Genomic DNA, 21,980 nt, shown 5'->3' on the forward strand with positions numbered 1-21,980 from the left:
CTGTTCGTGCAAATGGGTAATAGTGGGTTAGGCCAACCCAGAGAGCAGGTGAATGCGGCGGCAAGCAGAGAGAGAGTGCTCTCTTGGGAGCTCACCAATTTAGTTCAGCCCCAAATTCCACCACCCAAATCATATTGTGGAGACATCAAAATTGTCTATGGCAAAACAAACTGGTTTTGTAAGGCAGGCACCTGTGTTTTTGGTCCTGGATTCGGCGGCCATATAGAGAAACACACTAAACCCAAACATTTCTGGAAACTAGACATTCGGGGGAGTCCACAGAGGTGTGACTTGTGTGGATTCCCCAAAGTTTTCTTACCCAGAATACCCTGCAAAGCTGAAATGTTGAGAAAAAACTCTATTTTTCTCGCATTTCTGTCACACAAACTACAGGAATATGCTGGGATCCACAACATTCCTACCACCCAGTGACTCCTCACCTGTCCTGATAAAAACACTACCCCACTTGAGTGCCTACACCTAGTGCCTGTGTCAGGAATGGATCACCCCAGGGTCAACAGCTGCCTCACGTAAGGACCAACATTGACCGTTGTGTGATCTATTCCTGTCGCAGGCACCAGGCCTAACCACACAAGTGAGGTATCATATTTATCGGGAGACTTGGGGGAACGCTGGGTGGAAGGAAATTTGTGGCTCCCCTCAGATTCCAGAACTTTCTGTCACCGAAATGTGTGGAAAACGTGGTATTTTAGCCACATTTTGAGGTTTGCAAAGGATTCTGGGTAACAGAACCTGGTCCGAGCCCCACAAGTCACCTCATCTTGGATTCCCCTGGGTTTCTAGTTTAAAAAAATGTGCTGGTTTGCTAGGTTTCCCCAGGTGCCGGCTGAGCTAGAGGCCAAAATCCACAGGTAGGCACTGTTTTCTATGAAAAAATGTGATGTGTCCACGTTCTGTTTTGGGGCATTTCCTGTCGCGGGCGCTAGGCCTACCCACACAAGTGAGGTATCATTTTTATCGGGAGACTTAGGGGAACGCCGGGTGGAAGGAAATTTGTGGCTCCTCTCAGATTCCAGAACTTTCTGTCACCGAAATGTGAGGAAAACATGTTTTTTTAGCCACTTTTTGAGGTTTGCAAAGGATTGTGGGTAACAGAACCTGGTCCGAGCCCCGCGAGTCACCCCTCCTTGTATTGCCCTAGGTCTCTAGTTTTCAGAAATGCACAGGTTTGGTAGGTTTCCCTAGGTGCCGGCTGAGCTAGAGGCCAAAATCTACAGGTAGGCACTTCTCAAAAAACACCTCTGTTTTCTTCCAAAAATTTTGATGTGTCCACGTTGCGCTTTGGGGCGTTTCCTGTCGCGGGCGCTAGGCCTACCCACACAAGTGAGGTATCATTTTTATCGGGAGACTTGGGGGAACGCCGGGTGGAAGGAAATTTGTGGCTCCTCTCAGATTCCAGAACTTTCTGTCACCGAAATCTGAGGAAAACTTGTTTTTTTAGCCACTTTTTGAGGTTTGCAAAGGATTCTGGGTAACAGAACCTGGTCCGAGCCCCGCGAGTCACCCCTCCTTGGATTGCCCTAGGTCTCTAGTTTTCAGAAATGCACAGGTTTGGTAGGTTTCCCTAGGTGCCGGCTGAGCTACAGGCCAAAATCTACAGGTAGGCACTTCTCAAAAAACACCTCTGTTTTCTTCCAAAAATTTTGATGTGTCCACGTTGCGCTTTGGGGCGTTTCCTGTCGCGGGCGCTAGGCCTACCCACACAAGTGAGGTATCATTTTTATCGGGAGACTTGGGGGAACGCCGGGTGGAAGGAAATTTGTGGCTCCTCTCAGATTCCAGAACTTTCTGTCACCGAAATCTGAGGAAAACTTGTTTTTTTAGCCACTTTTTGAGGTTTGCAAAGGATTCTGGGTAACAGAACCTGGTCCGAGCCCCGCGAGTCACCCCTCCTTGGATTGCCCTAGGTCTCTAGTTTTCAGAAATGCACAGGTTTGGTAGGTTTCCCTAGGTGCCGGCTGAGCTAGAGGCCAAAATCTACAGGTAGGCACTTCTCAAAAAACACCTCTGTTTTCTTCCAAAAATTTTGATGTGTCCACGTTGCGCTTTGGGGCGTTTCCTGTCGCGGGCGCTAGGCCTACCCACACAAGTGAGGTATCATTTTTATCGGGAGACTTGGGGGAACGCCGGGTGGAAGGAAATTTGTGGCTCCTCTCAGATTCCAGAACTTTCTGTCACCGAAATCTGAGGAAAACTTGTTTTTTTAGCCACTTTTTGAGGTTTGCAAAGGATTCTGGGTAACAGAACCTGGTCCGAGCCCCGCGAGTCACCCCTCCTTGGATTGCCCTAGGTCTCTAGTTTTCAGAAATGCACAGGTTTGGTAGGTTTCCCTAGGTGCCGGCTGAGCTAGAGGCCAAAATCTACAGGTAGGCACTTCTCAAAAAACACCTCTGTTTTCTTCCAAAAATTTTGATGTGTCCACGTTGCGCTTTGGGGCGTTTCCTGTCGCGGGCGCTAGGCCTACCCACACAAGTGAGGTATCATTTTTATCGGGAGACTTGGGGGAACGCCGGGTGGAAGGAAATTTGTGGCTCCTCTCAGATTCCAGAACTTTCTGTCACCGAAATCTGAGGAAAACTTGTTTTTTTAGCCACTTTTTGAGGTTTGCAAAGGATTCTGGGTAACAGAACCTGGTCCGAGCCCCGCGAGTCACCCCTCCTTGGATTGCCCTAGGTCTCTAGTTTTCAGAAATGCACAGGTTTGGTAGGTTTCCCTAGGTGCCGGCTGAGCTACAGGCCAAAATCTACAGGTAGGCACTTCTCAAAAAACACCTCTGTTTTCTTCCAAAAATTTTGATGTGTCCACGTTGCGCTTTGGGGCGTTTCCTGTCGCGGGCGCTAGGCCTACCCACACAAGTGAGGTATCATTTTTATCGGGAGACTTGGGGGAACGCCGGGTGGAAGGAAATTTGTGGCTCCTCTCAGATTCCAGAACTTTCTGTCACCGAAATCTGAGGAAAACTTGTTTTTTTAGCCACTTTTTGAGGTTTGCAAAGGATTCTGGGTAACAGAACCTGGTCCGAGCCCCGCAAGTCACCCCTCCTTGGATTCCCCTAGGTCTCTAGTTTTCAGAAATGCACAGGTTTGGTAGGTTTCCCTATGTGCCGGCTGAGCTAGAGGCCAAAATCTACAGGTAGGCACTTTGGAAAAAACAGCTGTGTTTTCTATAAAAAAAATAGGATGTGTCCATGTTGTGTTTTGGGGCATTTCCTGTCGCGGGCACTAGGCCTACCCACACAAGTGAGGTATCATTTTTATCGGGAGACTTGGGGGAACACAGAATAGCAAAACAAGTGTTATTGCCCCTTATCTTTCTCTACATTTTTTCCTTCCAAATATAAGAGAGTGTGTAAAAAAGACGTCTATTTGAGAAATGCCCTGCAATTCACATGCTAGTATGGGCACCTCGGAATTCAGCGATGTGCAAATAACCACTGCTCCTCAAAACCTTATCTTGATCCCATTTTGGAAATGCAAAGGTTTTCTTGATACCTCTTTTTCACTCTTCATATTTCAGCAAATGAATTGCTGTATACCCAGTATAGAATGAAAACCAACTGCAGGGTGCAGCTTATTTATTGGCTCTGGGTACCTAGGGTTCTTGATGAACCTACAAGCCCTTTATATCCCCGCAACCAGAAGAGTCCAGCAGACAAAACGGTATATTGCTTTCAGAAATCTGACATCGCAGGAAAAAGTTACAGAGTAAAACATAAAGAAAAATGGCTGTTGTTTTCAGCTCAATTTCCATATTTTTTTATTTCAGCTGTTATTTTCTGTAGGAAAACCTTGTAGGATCTACACAAATGACCCCTTGCTGAATTCAGAATTTTGTCTAGTTTTCAGAAATGTTTAGCATTCCGGGATCCAGCATTGGTTTCACACCCATTCCTGTCACTAACTGGAAGGAGGCTGAAAGCACCAAATATAGTAGAAATGGGGTATGTCCCAGTAAAATGCCAAATTTGTGTTGAAAAATTCGGTTTTCTGATTCAAGTCTGCCCGTTCCTGAAAGGTGGGAAGATAGTGATTTCAGCACCAGAAACCCTTGGTTGATGGCATTTTCAGGGAAAAAACTACAATCCTTCTTCGGCAGCCCTTTTTTCCCATTTTTTTGGAAAAAACTAAATTTTCAATGTATTTTGGCTATTTTCTTGGTCTCCTCCAGGGGAAACCACCAACTCTGGGTACCATTAGAATCCCTAGGATGTTGGAAAAAAAGGACGCAAATTTGGCGTGGTTAGCTTATGTGGACAAAAAGTTATGAAGCCCTAAGCGCGAACTACCCCAAATAGCCAAAAAAGGGCTCAGCACTGGGGGGGGAAAGGCCCAGCAGCTAAGGGGTTAATTTAGCCTGGCCCCATGGTGGGAGTGGTCCATGGGGCCAAAAACAGATCCAAGAGGGTGCTGCATGACTCCCCTCCTCCCAAATTCATTATGCTGGGCCCCAGGGTGTGGCGGTCCCCAGGTCTGATATTGCCCTCCCCCACACAATATTATAAAATGCACCCCTTTGGACCTGCCCACCTTGGGGCACATAAAACAAGTATTGGCAAAGCCAGTATGTCTCGCCTATACAAGAGCTATTGGCTTTGGAGTGAGGTGGATTGGGTAGCGGTGGACTTGATTGCAGTGGGCTGGAATGGATTGGAGTAGGATGGGTTGGATTGGAGTGGGTTAGGGTGGGATGGATTGGAATGGGGTGGGTTGGATTTGAGTGGGCTGGATTGCAGTCGGTGTTTTGGCCTGGAGTGGTGGTGGAATGGACTGGATTGGATTGGGACGAGGTGTATTGGATTGGAGTGGAGTAGATTGAACTGGGCTGAATTGGGGTGGATTAGTTTAGTGTGGGATGGATTGTAGTGGGGTGGATGGTGGTGGACTGGAGTGGGGCGGATTGTTTTGGATTGGAGTGGGTTGTTTGGGATTGGAGTGGGGAAAAGGGGAGTGGGGCAGGTTGGTGTGGGACAGGTTGTTTTGTATTAAACTTGGACAGATTGAAGTGGATTGGGTTGGTGTGGGATGAATTGGATGGGAGTGGGGTGGATTGTATTAGGATGAGATGGATTGGATTGGAGTGGCCGTATGGCTTTAGATTTGAGTGGGGCAGATTTGAGTGGGGTGAATTGGAGAGAGACAGATTGGATTAGAGTGGGACAGATTGGGGCTGATTGTTTTGGATTGGAGTGGGGCAGATTGTAATTGGGCAGATTGTTTTGGATTAAAGGAGGGGCAGACTGGAGCAAGGCGGACTGGAGTGGGACAGATTGTTTTGGACTGGAGTGCAGCAGATTGCAGTGGGGAAATTGTTTTGGATTGGGGCAGATTGGAGCTGGCAGATTGTTTTGGATTGGAGTGTGGCAGATTGCTTTGGAGTGGTGCGGATTGCTTTGGATTAGGGTGGGGTGAATACCAGTCACAAGCCTTCTGTTGGCAGGAGACTAGAAGTTAAAAAGAACAAAATAGCACTTCAGTCGAGTCAGGAGCAGCAGACAGGCACTAATTAAGTTGAATCAATCGGTGCCTGGTCCCTGGTTGACAGAGAAGAACGGAAATGATGCTTGATTTGCAGTGACGAACTACAAGGCTGTAAGGAGGAGTGTCATGCAAGCCAGCAAATGGTAAGGGACAGGCGGGCTCAAAGCCCTTTACTGTCCACAACAGAGTCTTGCAAGCAAGACGCATGCGCTAGCGCATGCACTCGCAGGCTCGATCCTAAAAACAGGCGCAGGAGACTGGGCTTTTTCTTGCATGGATTCAAAGATTCTCCAAAAATTTGCAGCAAGAATGTAAAAAAAAAAAAAAGTATTTTGGGCCTCGGTGGGGTCCCCTACACCAGGCCTAGGGGGTCAGGGTATTCCTACCCTGCCCTTTCTATTTTTTTTTTTTTTTACTTTTTTCTTGGAACTCAACTAAGTCCAAGTCCAAAGATGACTTACAACACTTCCTGGTTGAAGTATGGGCAGCCAATCACATCTCAGAATGAGATATGTCGGATCCGCTGAGGAGGATCTGCGTCCCTGATATCTATTTTTCGGAGTGAGTTGCAATTTGCTGCCTACCTCTGTATAATAATGAGGTAGGTCAGATTATGACCCACAAAAATTAGGAATTTTACCAACCTGTAAATACATAGGTCAATTTGTAAAATGAGTTACTGGTCTCAAAAATATTGTTCAGAAATTTCGGCCAGTTTTTTGTAGTAATAATTAGTACCCCTGGCCTTTGATTTCTCTGTGTGTAAAAGCAAAAACTACTAAAATGAGTAATTGAATTGGATTGTGTTGTTAAGTGTTCTAATGCCCTTAGACCAGGTTCGCTCTAAAAAAAATGTGCATAATATTTCAGATACTATAACATGGTAAATGGTAGTCCTCACATCTTAACAATCGTCCTACAGTGTTATGCTAGTCACTAAGAGCAGGTCTCTGTTCATCCATTGTCTCGCTTCATGGTTGCTCTACCTTTGGCATTTGAGTTTACACTGCTAGTAGATAGCCTTGCTGGCTTCAGCATGTTATACTGCATTAATAATTGACTGATTCAAATATACATGTAATATTTTATAGCTTAATATGGTATTGTTGTGTAATATTCTGCCGTTATTTAACTATTAATACTAGTGGAGAACCAGTTTCCATATCATCCCAGTTTTTTTAGTAGGCAAGGGACATAAGGATCAGTGAAATGTAATATTTTGATCATATTAAGTGAAGTTGATAAAAACATAGTTAGAACACAAATATTGGAGTTTTACATGTAGGGGTTTAGCCAATCAATGCCACAGATAATGTGTGTGCTAATTATAAACAGTTTCTTAATTTACAGACTTCCAAAAGAGGCTTGTTCACAGGATTACCTGTTAAGGGGCGTATATTATAATACAGCAAAGGATGTGAGATCTGTTATTTGTAGAGGTTGTATTTTAAAATAAAGCCCTAATATTGACCACAGTCATCTGTGATCCTTTTGCTTCTGTGACAGTGCACATATTATCTAGCCAAAGTGTACCAAATCAAGTTTTTTATCGAACTGTCTTTATATGCTTTACCTCTCTACTTGTGGAAGGAAGCAGAGCCATGTGGTGTACAACAGTTTTCTTTGTGAGTCAGAGCCACAGTAAAGTCTGAGACTACCCACCTGAGGAAAAGTTGCACTCAATATATTAAAACAGGAATAATTTACAATGTCAGTGATTCTCCTGAAAATATGACGGCTCCAGCCCTGGATAACCTTAACCTATTTGGATGAGACTTTGCAGCTGTATGGTAGTAAAGTATGTCTTCATCAGAACAGACTTGGGGGGTCATGACCGCCAGGGTCCACGACCACGGAAGCACCGCCAACAGGCTGGCGGTGCTTCCTTTGCTATTCCGACCGCTGCTGTAAAGCCGCGGTCGCCCAGCCGGGTCCAGCGGTTTCCCGCCGGATTTCCCCTGGCTGGGAGAATCCTCCATGGCGGCGCTGCTTGCAGCGCCGCCATGGGGATTCCGACCCCCTTCCCGCCAGCCTGTTTCTGGCGGTTTTCACCGCCAGAAACAGGATGGCGGGAACGGGTGTCGTGGGGCCCCTGGGGGCCCTGCAGGGGCCCCCTAACATGGCCCCAGCAGGATTTCTCCTGAAAATATGACGGCTCCAGCCCTGGATAACCTTAACCTATTTGGATGAGACTTTGCAGCTGTATGGTAGTAAAGTATGTCTTCATCAGAACAGACTTGGGGGGTCATGACCGCCAGGGTCCACGACCACGGAAGCACCGCCAACAGGCTGGCGGTGCTTCCTTTGCTATTCCGACGCCGCGGTCGCCCAGCCGGGTCCGGCGGTTTCCCGCCGGATTTCCCCCGGCTGGGAGAATCCTCCATGGCGGCGCTGCTTGCAGCGCCGCCATGGGGATTCCGACCCCCTTCCCGCCAGCCTGTTTCTGGCGGTTTTCACCGCCAGAAACAGGATGGCGGGAACGGGTGTCGTGGGGCCCCTGGGGGCCCTGCAGGGGCCCCCTAACATGGCCCCAGCAGGATTTTCACTGTCTGCTTTGCAGACAGTGAAAATCGCGACGGGTGCAACTGCACCCGTCGCACCCCTGCAACACCGCCGGCTCCATTCGGAGCCGGCTTCAATGTTGCAGGGCCTTTCCCGCTGGGCCGGCAGGCGCTCTTTTGGCAGTCGCCCGCCGGCCCAGCGGGAAAGTCGAAATGGCCCCTGCGGTCTTTTGACCGCGGAGCGGTCTTTCGACAGGGGAAGTTTGGCGGGCGGCAACCGCCGCCCGCCAAACTCGGAATGACCCCCTTGATGTTTTATCTTTTTCTCTGTGTAATCAAATATTAACATTGCCTTCAAGGTTCAGGTCAACCAGGCCTCCATATAATGGTTTACTCTCCTTCTCAACTTTCAATTGATCACTCTCTATATTTTCCTTGGTGAAAGATAATTCTTTGCACTCTGTCTTTTGGTTTCAGTTTATATCAGGCGATGCCAGAACTTCTCATATAATTCATCCTTATTTCCATACAATGTGGAGCATTGGGTTCTTGAAAATAAATTATGTGCGGGCATTGTCTTTTTCTATAAACTGTTCTGTAGCTCCCGGTTAGAGCCATTAAGGCACTTCACACTAATTACTCAACATTGTATTATCTAAATGCTGTTCATCTAAATGCAAAATCTCGTAGACATCAACTGAGATTATTCTCAAGAAAATTATGGATCTCCGATACAGTAAACCAGTACTTGCAGTTTCTTAACGCAAGGAGAAGTGAACGCTTCTTCATTCTGCTCTGTTGAGTTAGTGGTTCACCTAAAATATTCTAAGGTAATGTTCATTCCATTAGGAGCCCCTTTAGCTCAAATGGGTCTGAAGTGAAGTCTGGAGTGAATAGTTTCAAACTGTCCACACTTTTTTTGACCTGCTGTGTTTGTAGCTTCTTCAAACAACTTATCATGTCAAAGACAAAGTTGACATATGCAATACGTGGAATTGCAAAAAAACACTTACTTTATCAGTTCAAACAAGATGTAAATGCATAAACAGTGCTGTCTGCATTTTTCTTACACCCCTATACGTTTTTGTGGAAAACATGGGATAGTCACCTTGTCAGCTTACACCCTTTTTTGCCTTTTTCTTCCTTATTCATAAGAATTGAAAAAGACAGTTCCTCATTAATGTTGGAGGATGCTTTCAATTAACTCTTTCCTTACCATTCCTTCTGACAGATACAAGAAAGGGGGTGTGGCTTCAGGATTCAAGCATGTGGAGACAAACACGTACAACATCCGCCGCCTCCTGCATGTCAAAGGTCGGAAGCATGTCACAGCCTCTGAGGTGGGTATCTGCCGATGTTATTTATGGCACCCTTAACAAAGATTCAGTAGAGTAAAACAGCAGCATAATGGATAGGAGGGAGGTCCCATACGCCATCTCTGAAAATTTACTCAGGAGGGCAGAGTTACATATATTCAAATGCCTTGGGCTGAGCAATAGCTTCTTAAATAGTAGGGACCTTCCTGCATCACAGGAGTCCTATCATAGGGTCCTGGTATATTGCACAAATTCCATAGACTCTGGTGCACTTTTAATTAAATCCAAACTTATTTCTATTCCTTCTGAAGACTAATGCAGAGTTCTAATTTATTTCTCAATATTCCTTGAAAAATCCCAAGTTCAGTGACATCAGTTTCACATGGCGCTTGGTCCCAGAATCTAGTAGTATGTCTGCTTTGTATTTTTAAAGCTTTGAGGTTTATGAAATATTGTTGTAGAACTTCACTGCTCCTGAAAGCCCCCTGTTTCACTGTTGGAAGTATTTTATGGTTCTTAAACAATTGTTGCTCTATATTTGGAACAATACAGGAGTCCTGAACCATTCCAGCTCCAAAGTTTGAGAAATTCATGGTTCTTGAACCAATGCTTCTCCATGGTTAAAGAAAGGCATAGCTCTAGGAATATAACATTTCTGTATCTGTATGACTCTTTTTGTTGCGCTCCATTGATGTTCCATGGTTTACGGAAAACATGGTTTCCTGAATACTACTGCTGCACTTATGAGGAAAGGCATAGTTTCTGAATCTTTCCCGCTCTAATGTTGTCGAAGTGCTTGACAACCAAATAATGCTGCACAACTGCTGGAGAAAAGCATAGCTAATTCTAGAGGCATTGTTTCTGGATACAAATCTAGGCGGTGATTCTAACCGCGGCGGGCGGCGGTCGCCGCCCCCCATGCGGTTACCGCCAAATGACCGCACCGCGGTCACAAGACCGCGGCGGCCATTCTGGCTTTCCCGCTGTGCTGGCGGACACTGACTGCTAGGCAGACACTGAAATTCTTTTTGGGGCCCTCTTACGGGGGCCCCTGCAGTGCCCATGCCATTGGCATGGGCACTGCAGGGGCCCCCAGGGGCCCCGCGGCACCCCCTACCGCCATCCTGTTCCTGGCGGGAGACCCGCCAGGAACAGGATGGCTGTAGGGGGTGTCAGAATCCCTATGGCGGCGGAGCGCGCTCCGCCGCCATGGAGGATTCTCAAGGGCAGCGGAAAGTCGGCGGTACACCGCCGACTTTCCGTTTCTGGCCGCGGCTGAACCGCCGCGGTCAGAATGCCCAGCGGTGGACCGCCAGCCTGTTGGCGGTGCTACCGCGGTCATTCGCCCTGGCGGTTTTTACCGCCAGGGTTAGAATGACCCCCCTAGTGTATAATCGTTTGTTGTAATATTGTTGGGAGTTTGCTTGTTTAAAAGCCTCTGCACCTCCACTACTGTAGAAAAACAGTGGTCCTGAACTATCGCTGGACCAACAAATTGGATCGTCCTTCCTATTACTTTTCGATTGTTGGAGAAATGCACAGTGCCTGAACCACTGCACTGCTTCTCCTTTGTTTGAAGAGCATGTGTTTTTGAACCATCATCCTTACATTTTTGAAGAAATTCCTACTATTGTATTCCATGCTTGGAGAAATGTATGCGTTCTGAATTATTACTGTTTGCCTCTTGGGTAGTGTATGGTCTCTGAATCACAGATTCTCCATTGTTGAAGACATGCTTAGTTCCTATACTGTTGTGATCCTTTGGTGAAGAATTGCATTGTTTCTCCATCTGTGATACCTAAATTGTTCCTGATCTGTTGAAGCTTCTTTTTTGGAGAAATGTATGAGTCCTACCAATGATGCTCCGATGTGTAATAGGCTTGCTTTGAAATCTGCAATAATGTTGTCGTAATGCATGCTACCTAATATTACTGCTTCATGTTTAGATAAATATGGGAGTCTTTCTATTGCTTCTCCATTGTTGGATAAGTGCATTAATACTACCGCTGGTTCTCACGTGTTGAAGGAATGCATTATTCCTACCATTGCTGCTCTGGTGCTAGAATGATGCAGAATTCATATTATTTCTGCTCTAGTGCAACAGTAATGTATAAGTAATGTATAATTCTTACTGTTACTTCCCCTTTGTGGAGTAATACATTGTTCCTGCTATTCTTGCTCAGATGTCAGAGAAATGCATGATTCATACTGTTGCTGCTCCATTGTTAAAGAAACGCATGATTCCTGCGTTGATGCTACATTGTTAGACAAATGAGTGATGCCTACCGTTGCTGTTCCATTGTTAGAGAAACTCATGATTCATACTGTTGCTGCATTGTTAGAGAAACACATGATTGTTACTGTTGCTGCTACATTGTTATAGAAATGAGTGACTTCTACCGTTGCTGCTCCATTGTAGACATATGCATGATTTCTAGTATTGATCCTTCAGTATTGGAGAATTACATGATCCTACTATGTCTGCTCCAGTGTTGTAGCAATGCATGATGATTTCTAGAAATTCTCCTCCAGTATTAGAGCAGTGCATAATTCCTACGATTACTGAGAGAAAGGCATGATGACTACGGTCGGTGCTCAGCGTTGGAAAACTGCATTATTCAAACATTTGCTGCTCCTATATTTGAGAAATACATTATACCTATGATTGCTACTCTAGTGCTGGAGAAGTACAGGACTCCCTACAATTGCTGCTCCAGTGCTGGGAAAATGCATGATTGCAATGGATGCTGTTCTGTTGTTATAGAACTGCAGAATCCTTCCATTGCTTTTCCAGTTCAGATAACTACTAATGCTGGTCCATGTTCCATTATTAGAGGGATGTATGATTTCTACTGTTAGTGCTCCAATGTTGCTAAAATGCATGATTCCTACGAAATGTTAGAAAAATGCATGATTTCTAAATGTGCCACTCCAGTGTTAGAGTAATGCATATTCCCTACAATTGCTGCATCATAGCTGAAGAAAAGCATAGTAGCTACTGCAGCTGCTCTAGTATTGGAGAAGGGCGTTACTCAGAATTTTGGTGTTCATTTTTTGGAAAAATACATAATTCCTACTATTGCTACTCCAGTGTTGGAGAGGTACAAGACTTCTACGATTGCTCCTCCAGTTGTGGGAAAATGTGTGATTCCTATGGATGCTGTTCTAATGTTGGAGAAGAGCAGAATCTTTCAAACGCTTTTTCCAGTGACAGATGAATGCATGATTACACTTGGTGTTCCATTGTTAGAGAAATATATGATTTCTACTATTCGTGCTGCAATGTTGCAAAAAATGCATGATTCCTACGAGTGTTGGTTCTATGTTAGAGGAGATACATGATTTTGACAGATGCTGCTGCATTGTTGGAGAAGTGAATGATTAGTAATGTTGCTGCTCCATTGCTGGAAAAATTCATACTGCCTAGTATTGCTGCTCCAATGTTGGTGGAATTCGTAATCCTTTCTACTGCTATTCTACAGCTGGATAAATGTGTGATTTCTACTATTTTTGCTCCATTGTTAGAGACATGCATATGTCCTGTTACCACTAGAGACATTGATTCCTTCTATTCCCAGATGCTTTGTTGGATTAATCAATGGTTCCTATTATAGTTGTGCTGTTCTTGGAGAAATGTATGGTTCCTGATCCGTTCTTGCTCGGTTCTTTCATCAGTATGCCTTATGTGTGTGTTCTTTACCATTAACGTACAAGAACTGATGCCCCTAAGTGCTACTTATGCAGTTTCTGTGCCATTCCATTTTAGGTCGAACTATCTTGGAACAGCTTCAACAGCGGCGATGTCTTCCTGTTAGATCTTGGGAAAGTGATCGTTCAGTGGAATGGGCCAGAAAGCAACAAGTCTGAAAGAATCAGTGTAAGTACTGAGGATAACATTTATTTAATTGATTTAGAATGTAAGGAACCGGAAAACAACATCAGACTTATACAGTCTTTGAGTGCCCTCCTTTACAAAGCGTTGTTCTTCAATTCCCCTGAAACACTGGACACCACCCTCTGTACATGTTTTGGATTCTAATGTGTGTTATTTACAAAGCAGACATATACTGCCTTATGGGCAGTACGTGTCTGTACATAGCTACATGAATATATGTCACACATAGCATATTGGCACATTTACAATGCAATGGCTCTTGCATTATATTGAAGGAGGAGATGAAATGTGATGGGTGGAGAGATAAAATGAAGAGTAGTTCAGATATGAGAGGACAGTGATGAAGAAAAGAGTCATGAGATCTTTCTTAAAACATAAGGAGGCAGCAAGCTGTAGGTGCTAAGGGAAGTTAATCTGTAATTCTTTAGCCTCGAAGGATATGAACGGATGCCATGTTGCAGGTGGCTTATTTGTGAAATGTTTGGATTCTAAGTCTTGCCATGTTGGATATTAGGCTAATTGGTTGTCTCAGCAGAGTATGAGTTTATTTCTTATGTCATCTGTCGTATTTGTGAGCACAGACTTGAAAATGACTCAGCAAGCTTTACTATGGATGTGAGCCTTTGAGGTGCTTTTGTGGTCAACAGGTAGGAGGGATTAGAAAGCAACAGTGACCACGTCCGCATTAGTGGTTGAGAGCGGAACAGACTTCATAATATTTAATTTATCAGCACCTGACCAGTAATTAATATCTGAATTTCCTCCAAGAATATCAATAGAAGACTCTTGTTTCCATCTTACTTGTGCTTTAATGTCCCTATCACTAGTCCCCACACTGAAGCAATTACATTTGTTCATCTCCTTGTATCCAAAGCTTGTCAACCAAAGGGCTAATTAGAGAGTTGTCCTCACCAAGGGGCATATTGACAAAGAGTTCATGCATCGCAGCAAGTAACCCTTACTATGCTGCATTGCATGAACAGGAAAGAAGTTCTGCTTTTTCCATGTGCTATCGTACATGTGTTTGCCATGGGACAATGCAGGCACCCTTGTGCCATAGTGCAAGGGTGGCTGCGTTGTAGTCAGCATTGTTGTTGTGAAGTAAGGAGTCTCTTCCTGCACAAAAAAGATGCTTTAAAGCATTTTTCTCCTTGTGTGCGTGCTGCAGATTGAGACACACAAGCAAAATGAAAAAAATAGAAGAAACAAAAACATTTCTTCTTGTTACGACTACCTCAGGGAGCTGCAGGATTTTGGTGTTTACAGTTCTTTGTAGATAGTGATTTGCATCAAAACCCATGGGAGATTGCATGAAAGCTCTCATGCACCACCCATGGAACGCTCCCTTGATGTAAAGTAACACAAGGCAGCGCATTGCGCTGCATTGTATTACTTTAGGTTACAAATCAATGCAAATCCTAATTTGCGTTGGTTTGCAAATCCCAGCAGAGTCTTTGCCTCAGGTTGAGTTAAAAGAGTAACGCAACCCTGACGCAAACTCTTTTTAAATATGGGCCTAAGTGTGTGTCCACCATTTGACCACATGTGGCTACTTAGATTTGCCTTAGCCCAGGTCAGTTACTCTTTTCTTACTCCTTGAAAGTTTAGCTTTGCTGTCATTCCACCTTTGCTGCAGACTATTGACTGGTGTTTAGAAAGCATTCAGAGACTATGCACCAGTGCCTCTGAAGTGGCTACATGGCTGGAGAAAAGGACTGCATGCATTTTGAAAACATTTCTCCATGAGCAACAGCATCACATCCATCATTGAAAAAGAACCTCAGATTCTGGCCCCTGGACCCTGCCAGAGGAGGACCGCCTACCCCTGAACACAAGCCTGTAACACCATGTCCCCTCTATCCTGTACAACACTCTCTTACATTCCAGCAATGTTTTTACTATACAGATCCCAGCCTCTACATATACCTACATTCACATACTTATCAAGCAGATATCACTGAACCCTCAGAGTGTTCTAATGATTAGATCATTGTGAATTTTAGTTTCTGATGTAAATGTCCGTGAAATGTGAACAGTAGAGGTAGATGTACGATGTTCAAATAATTTGCTAAGCTTTTTTTAAATAAGGGAATAGGCAATGGGGAGGGAAATGAAATTAATGTCAGAAAATGCTAATATATAGGTATAATTATATTGTACATGCTTTTTTCATGGCTCTTGAAAGTACATTCTTATATCCTACTTATAACTTTTGATGTTTGCCAATCCATTAAGTTTGAATATTTGAATTCACTTTTTTAATTTAGTCAGCATGTTCCATGTTGTGGGTCCCAAGTGCCACTGGTGGTAACAAGACGGGTCACATTTCCATACTGTAGAAAACATATTTTACCAAAAGGTAAATATAACACCAAAAGAACAGATTCAATTGCAGATGATGGCCTGGAGCAAATTGCTTACCAGTTCATCATGCAGAATCAGAAGCAGACTGGGCGACCTTGAGCAGCCGAGGCAGGACGTTGTTGCCCTGCACACAATGAACATGAGTTATGTAGAGGTGACAATTAGTAACCAGCATTTCTTCACATGGATACATGGGAGGAAAGAGCTGCAGCACATCTGCTGCCTTAGAAACTCATTTATCTTAAAAGATATGAACAGGAAGAATGTGAAGGTTTGTGGTGAAGCTGATCTAATGTAGCAAACTAGAAGGGTTCTCTGTTACCATATTGTAACTTAAAGGTTTGATTAATACAAACAGCTTGGGCTTTGTTTGGTTCCATTATGATTATTCCAGATGCTGTGCAGACCTCTGGTATTTGTAAGGGGGCATGAAGAATTGGCGAGGGTTTTTTTCAACCTCAGTGTTGCCTATTGGACATCGCTTTATATTAAAACCCCTCTGTCAGTTTGAAAAATATTTGTTTGAATGACTTTTAATGACAATGTAGTCTATATATATAACCCAGTGGTGTTCGCCACTAGGTAGTTATAGTTAGGACCATGTTTCCCTAGAAAAAGGGTTTTTTGACTTGCCTATATCTTTCGCACCATTTGCCGAACCTTCATTAAATGTTGGCAAAAAGGTGGCCTGTGATTCTTGTTGCATATTGAAAGTTTGGGGTTGATCCGTTAAGTGAAGGTTGATAAAAGGGGGAGGATTTCTAAAAACGTTATGTTTCCTATGTTAATTCCCATAGGACCTGTAGACACAACTACAGCCCGAACCCCTGGATGCCAAATTTGGCAGAAAGCTAGCTTTTGGTACACAGATCATGCTTTCACTTATTTGGTGGAAATCCATTCAGTGGTTTTGGATATATTAAAGGGAAAATACATTTGTATATCTAGGGCTGCAGATCATTCATGAATAAATTGTGAAAATTTGTGAATTTTCATGAATGCATGCGCAAATGGAAGCGCTGTAGTTGGCTGTCCACAACTTGACTAGAAAGTTGCAGCTGCTATTTTATGTTATCAGAGAGGGTCTCCGGGGCTGAAAATAGAAATGGTAAGTGGTATAATGGGTCATGGTGGAGGTACCCTGACGCAGGAGAGTCAAATTATGGGTTTAAATGATTTTTCTTCACCATCCGCGATATTCTTGAATATCCTTGCATATTCAAAGATATTCCACAAAAAATTAAAAAAGCATTCACTGACTCATTCATACACTAATTCACTCATACATGAGACATATGCGCCCACTCACACACCCACTCAAACACTTATGCACCCACTCAGACCCACCCATAGACTCACACACCCACTTTCAGACCCACTCAGACACTCACGCACCCACTCACAGATGCACTGACAGAGACGGGCCCTGTGGCCAACCTCCACTGCGCACGGCCAAAGGGCATGCATTGCGCAGGGTTTGGTAGTTGTAAGGACTTGGCCAGGCCGGGCCCCGTGACCAACACCCGCCTTCGTCCATGCATGGTGGGGGTTGGAATAACATATAGTAACAGAAATTACTTTACGTTACAAAAACATAGAAATTCACTGAAAAAAAAAAACAAAGGTTACAGGGACGTTATAGTTAGGTTCTGAATTTACTCGTACAAAACCATAGAAATTCAGCAAGATATACTTAGACCAGTGTTTCCCAAAGTGTGTGCCGCAGCACCCCGATGCACCATCAGAACTCACCAGGAGCACCGTGCACTTCTTTGTAACATTGGAAATGCTTTCACTGTAGTATGAAAGAAAAAGGCTTGCAGTGGAAACAAATCAAACATGATGGGTTTTACAATTTATATCGTAACATTGCAAAAACCTAACGTTTGATATATTTGCACTGTGATTCTTTCTCTTTCATACTACTGTACTGCTCCACTCTAAAAACATGTTATGTTTAGAACGGAGCCATATGCTAGTATGAAAAAGTAAGAATCACAGTACAAATAACTCAAACTTGTTAGGTTTTTGCAATGTTAAGTTGTAAATTGTAAAACCAATCAAGTTTGATGTGTTTCCACTGTAAGACTTCCTCTTTCATAGCACCATAGAGCTAACGGAGCCACACAGTAGTATGAAAGAGAAGACTCGCAGTAAAAACAAATCAAACTTGATGGGTTTTACAATTTACATCGTAACATTGCAAAAACCTAACAAGTTTGATTTATTTGCACTGCAATTCTTTCTCCTTCATACTACTGCACGGTTCCATTCTAAAGACATGTTACATTTTAAACTGAGCCATATATTAGCTAGTGTGAAAAAGAAAGAATCACAGTGCAAATAAATCAAACTTGTTAGGTTTTTGCAATGTTACGTTGTAAACTTTAAAACCCATCAAGTTTGATTTGTTTCCACTGGGTCGCTCCACTCTTAAAAAAAAAAGTGACATAACGGCGAGCCGCTGTCAGTGGCCAATAGGTCAAGTGAGCCGCTGGTCGAAATAATTTGGGAACCACTGAGTTAGTCATTTCAAGAAACTATAACTCACACACTAAGGCAACTATAGCTCACGCCTTCGCCATGCACAGCTAATTACTGCACATATTGTATCATTGATGACATCTTCCATGGCATTTTTTATATTATCCCTGCAACATTTGCAATAAAATTATTGATAAGAAAACTGTGCATGGCGAGGGCGCAAGTTATAGCTACCTTAGGGTGCAAGTTGTAGTTACATAAAATAACTATAACTGCTGGATTTCTATGGTTTTGAATGTGTAAATTCAGAGCCTAACTATAACTTTTTTTTCAGTGAATATATATATATAATAATAATATATAACAAACACATACCAAGAGGACTTCAAATTTTGATTTTTCCAAACTTTGAGGATCTGGAGGCTGACCTTTTGCATGAATGGGAAGAAGGCCTTTATGAGGCATCTTACAAAATGATGGACATTTTGGTAACAAGTTCAGAAAGAAGAGTGAAGAAATTGAGAGAAGAGATCAGCTGTTTAGAGAAGGAAATTAGGGAGTTAAATTCACCAGAGGCTACACAGAAGAATTATGAGATTTAAAATAAGTAATTATTGTGTTACCAGTTACACCTGAAGGACAAAAGAAAATTAATCGGGATGGCAATGATTATGCAAGAGGACGGATTTTTACTTTTGCAAGACATTATGATGACATTGTCAAAACAGGTCCCACACATAATGACCGCATTAGACAGATAAGCACCTCCTCTAGCAGTATATCTTTATCATCACACAACAATAACCCGGGAGAAAGGACAAGAAATAATGATACAATCAGCACAAAATCGAGCTTTTTATGCGGGGTACAAAGATTCAGATTAGGCAACAAAAAGAGGGATCAAAATAAAAGACGTAGGACCAGAAGAGGAGGAAAGAAACATAAAAGTAGGAGTACAGACAAGACAACAGTCCAAGAGTTCAAGAGGGGAGAAAAAATAAATCTAGAAGTCAATCAGATTGACAAGTTAAATGAGATTATTGGTGTTGTTCAAACTGTAAATGATTTAAAGATCATCAATTTGTCCTCAAGGATTTTAAATGAAGAAGAAATACGGGTATTGAGCAAAGGGTTACGTTTTTGCCCAAGTGAAAAATGTAATTTTGTTGATTTACATGTTGATTTCTTAAAATTTGTAAGAAATCTCAAATTAAATAAATTTGTGGAGGAACATCCTACAAAGAGTTATTCCACATTAAGCTCTTCAAGTGTTTGTAGATTTTCAATTGAAGATTTAAGAGATATACATACTATTGCTACAATTGACAACACAGATGAAGTGGGAGATCTAACTCATATAGCAAGTGATCTTAATATACAAGAGAACCTGAGAAAACAAAGCAGTCTAAAGTTACCTTCTAAATTCATGCCACCCAGTACACAAGATAATTTGACTGATGAATTTCACCGTAGAGTGTCCAAAGATCTATATAAAGTTGAAGATCTACATTATTGGAACAGGAAGTGTTCACATAAGTTTAATTTAACAATAAGAGAAAAGGGTATTTTGACCAATTTAAAAAACGATCAGAATTTGGTCGTATGTGAGGCTGATAAAGGTGGCAATATTGCACTTATGAATAAGGTTGATTATCTGAAAGAAATTGAAAGACAATTGTTACACGGCTATTGCTATGAGAAATTAGATAATAATCCAACTGTAGAGATACAGCAACAGGTCAATGCCAAACTCATGGATTGGGATGAATCATGTTTACTCACTGATGAAGAGTACAAATACTTGAAGGTATGTCATCCGAAATATCCATGTATATATAGTCTTCCTGAAATCCATAAATCTGGTATTTTCCACCTGGGAGGCCCATTATTTCAAGTATTGGGTCCCCCACTGAACATATGGCAGAACATATAGACAGCTTCTTACAAACTCTTGTCAAAAATCTACCTTCCTACTTGAGAGATAGTAAGGATTTACTTGACAAATTAGAGGATTTTTCTTGGGACAATACTGATCTTATTTTTGTGACTATGGATGTAGAAAGTCTATATACATGTATACAAACGGATTGTGGTCTTGAAGCACTAAAATTCTTTTGTACAAACGTAATGCTAGATTTTTGTTATGGAACATAAGCTCATGTTGCTAGGTATGGCTAAGATGACTAATGATACATTTCTTTATAATGGAATATGTTTTTTACAGAAACAAGGTACTGCGATGGGCTCCAGGTTTGCACCCTCTTATGCAAACTTATTTATGGGTTTGTTTGAGGCGGAGCATGTCTGGGGCCGTTAAACACATCAATGGATGAATAACATTATTTTCTATGGTCGTTACATATATGATGTTTTTATCATATGGAATGGCAATTTAACAGATCTTGTTGCTTATCACACTTTTTTAAAATAAGTATAGATTCCATGTAAAGTTGACCTTGAAATATGATAGACATAGGATTGACTTTTTGGATTTGCAACTGTACGTACACAATAATGTAATCCACAGTGACGTTTAAAAAAAAAACACTGCCTGTAACAGTGTACTCCATACTTCAAGTGCTCCTCCAAAAAAGACTCTTGACTCAATACCATATGGTGAAATGGTAAGAGCAAGATGTAATTGCAGTCAACAAAAAGATTTCGAAAATATATTACTGGCAATAGAACTTGAATTTCGTAATAGAGGATACGACAAGGGTGTCCTTAGATGGGCAAAAACTGAAATCAAAGAAGTAGATAGGAAATATATACTGAAGGAAGATTATAAAAAGAGAGAAGAGAGGAAAAACAGGGAGAGTAATAAGAAACAAGAGATATGTTTTATTACCAAATACAATATATACGGTATCACATTTTCAATGCATTAAGGAAAAATTGGTATATTTTAAATTCAGTAACAGTACTGGAAGGTATTGTATCTAAAACACCCAAAATAGTTTATCGTAGAGGCAATACATTAAGAAATATACAATGTCCTAGCTATGTGAAAGACAATCAGAGTAACTTCGAAGTTGGAACATGGTTACCTGTGAAACGGGAGGGTTTCTTTACGTGTGGAGGGTGCTCCATATGCAAAATAGGAATTAACAAAATACAAAAGTTATGATACTCAGATTGAATATACCATCAATTCTTTCATTAATTGTAACACCATGTAAGTGGTCTATGCCTTAGGATGCTCATGTGGAAAATTATACATAGGCAGCTGTATTCGGAGCTTGAAAACAAGGGTGATGGAACATGTGAGAGCCATAACAAATGGGGACGTAAGGTATCCTGTGGCCACTCCCATACAACTGATCCGTCCCACCAGTACCCAAATATGGTTTCATGGAGTGGAACATGTGCCCCAATGTGAAAGAGGAGGAAATAGGGAACTTACATTGAGACAAGCTGAGGCAAGATGGCTAAGTCGCCTACAAACAGTACAAGAAGGATTGAATGTCAGTAATGAATTTCATTAATTCGTAGGGATTTGAATATACAAAGGAGAGATCACAGGTTACTTTATGAATTGTGTATTAGGGTCTAGTAAAGGACAAGGAGCATACATAAATGTACGACTCTCCTTTTTTTTAGATACCCTAGATACTTTCAAGGATTGCCAGACTGACAGAACCATAAATAATGATTTGAGGTTATCAATGATAGTATATCTAAAAAGAAGTTATGGAATTCCAGAGGAATGGAAATACTTATTGTATTTTCTTCTTTTGCCAGTTAAAATTAGCCTTAAGATTACTCCTTTCTTGATACCCTATGTAGCCATATGATGGTTGTTACATCGATAAAATCATAAATAATGATTCAAGATAATTTGTTTCACAATATAACCCAATGGAAAGCATGGGGATCTAGAGGAATTGAAATATATACTATACTTTCCTTTCTTGACATTTGA

General features: G+C 42.3%; 1 protein-coding gene across 1 annotated transcript in view; it reads left to right on the forward strand.

Annotated features, from left to right (window-relative positions):
• VILL (villin like) overlaps window positions 1-21,980 on the forward strand; it is a 240,640-nt gene that overhangs the window by 117,544 nt on the left and 101,116 nt on the right. Inside the window, exons 5-6 of the mRNA XM_069211055.1 lie at window positions 9,231-9,339; window positions 13,082-13,192. Coding sequence (XP_069067156.1) covers window positions 9,231-9,339; window positions 13,082-13,192 — 220 coding nt within the window. The remainder of the gene's footprint in view (window positions 1-9,230; window positions 9,340-13,081; window positions 13,193-21,980) is intronic.

This window comes from Pleurodeles waltl, chromosome 10, assembly GCF_031143425.1.
Source record: "Pleurodeles waltl isolate 20211129_DDA chromosome 10, aPleWal1.hap1.20221129, whole genome shotgun sequence".
NCBI lineage: Eukaryota > Metazoa > Chordata > Amphibia > Caudata > Salamandridae > Pleurodeles > Pleurodeles waltl.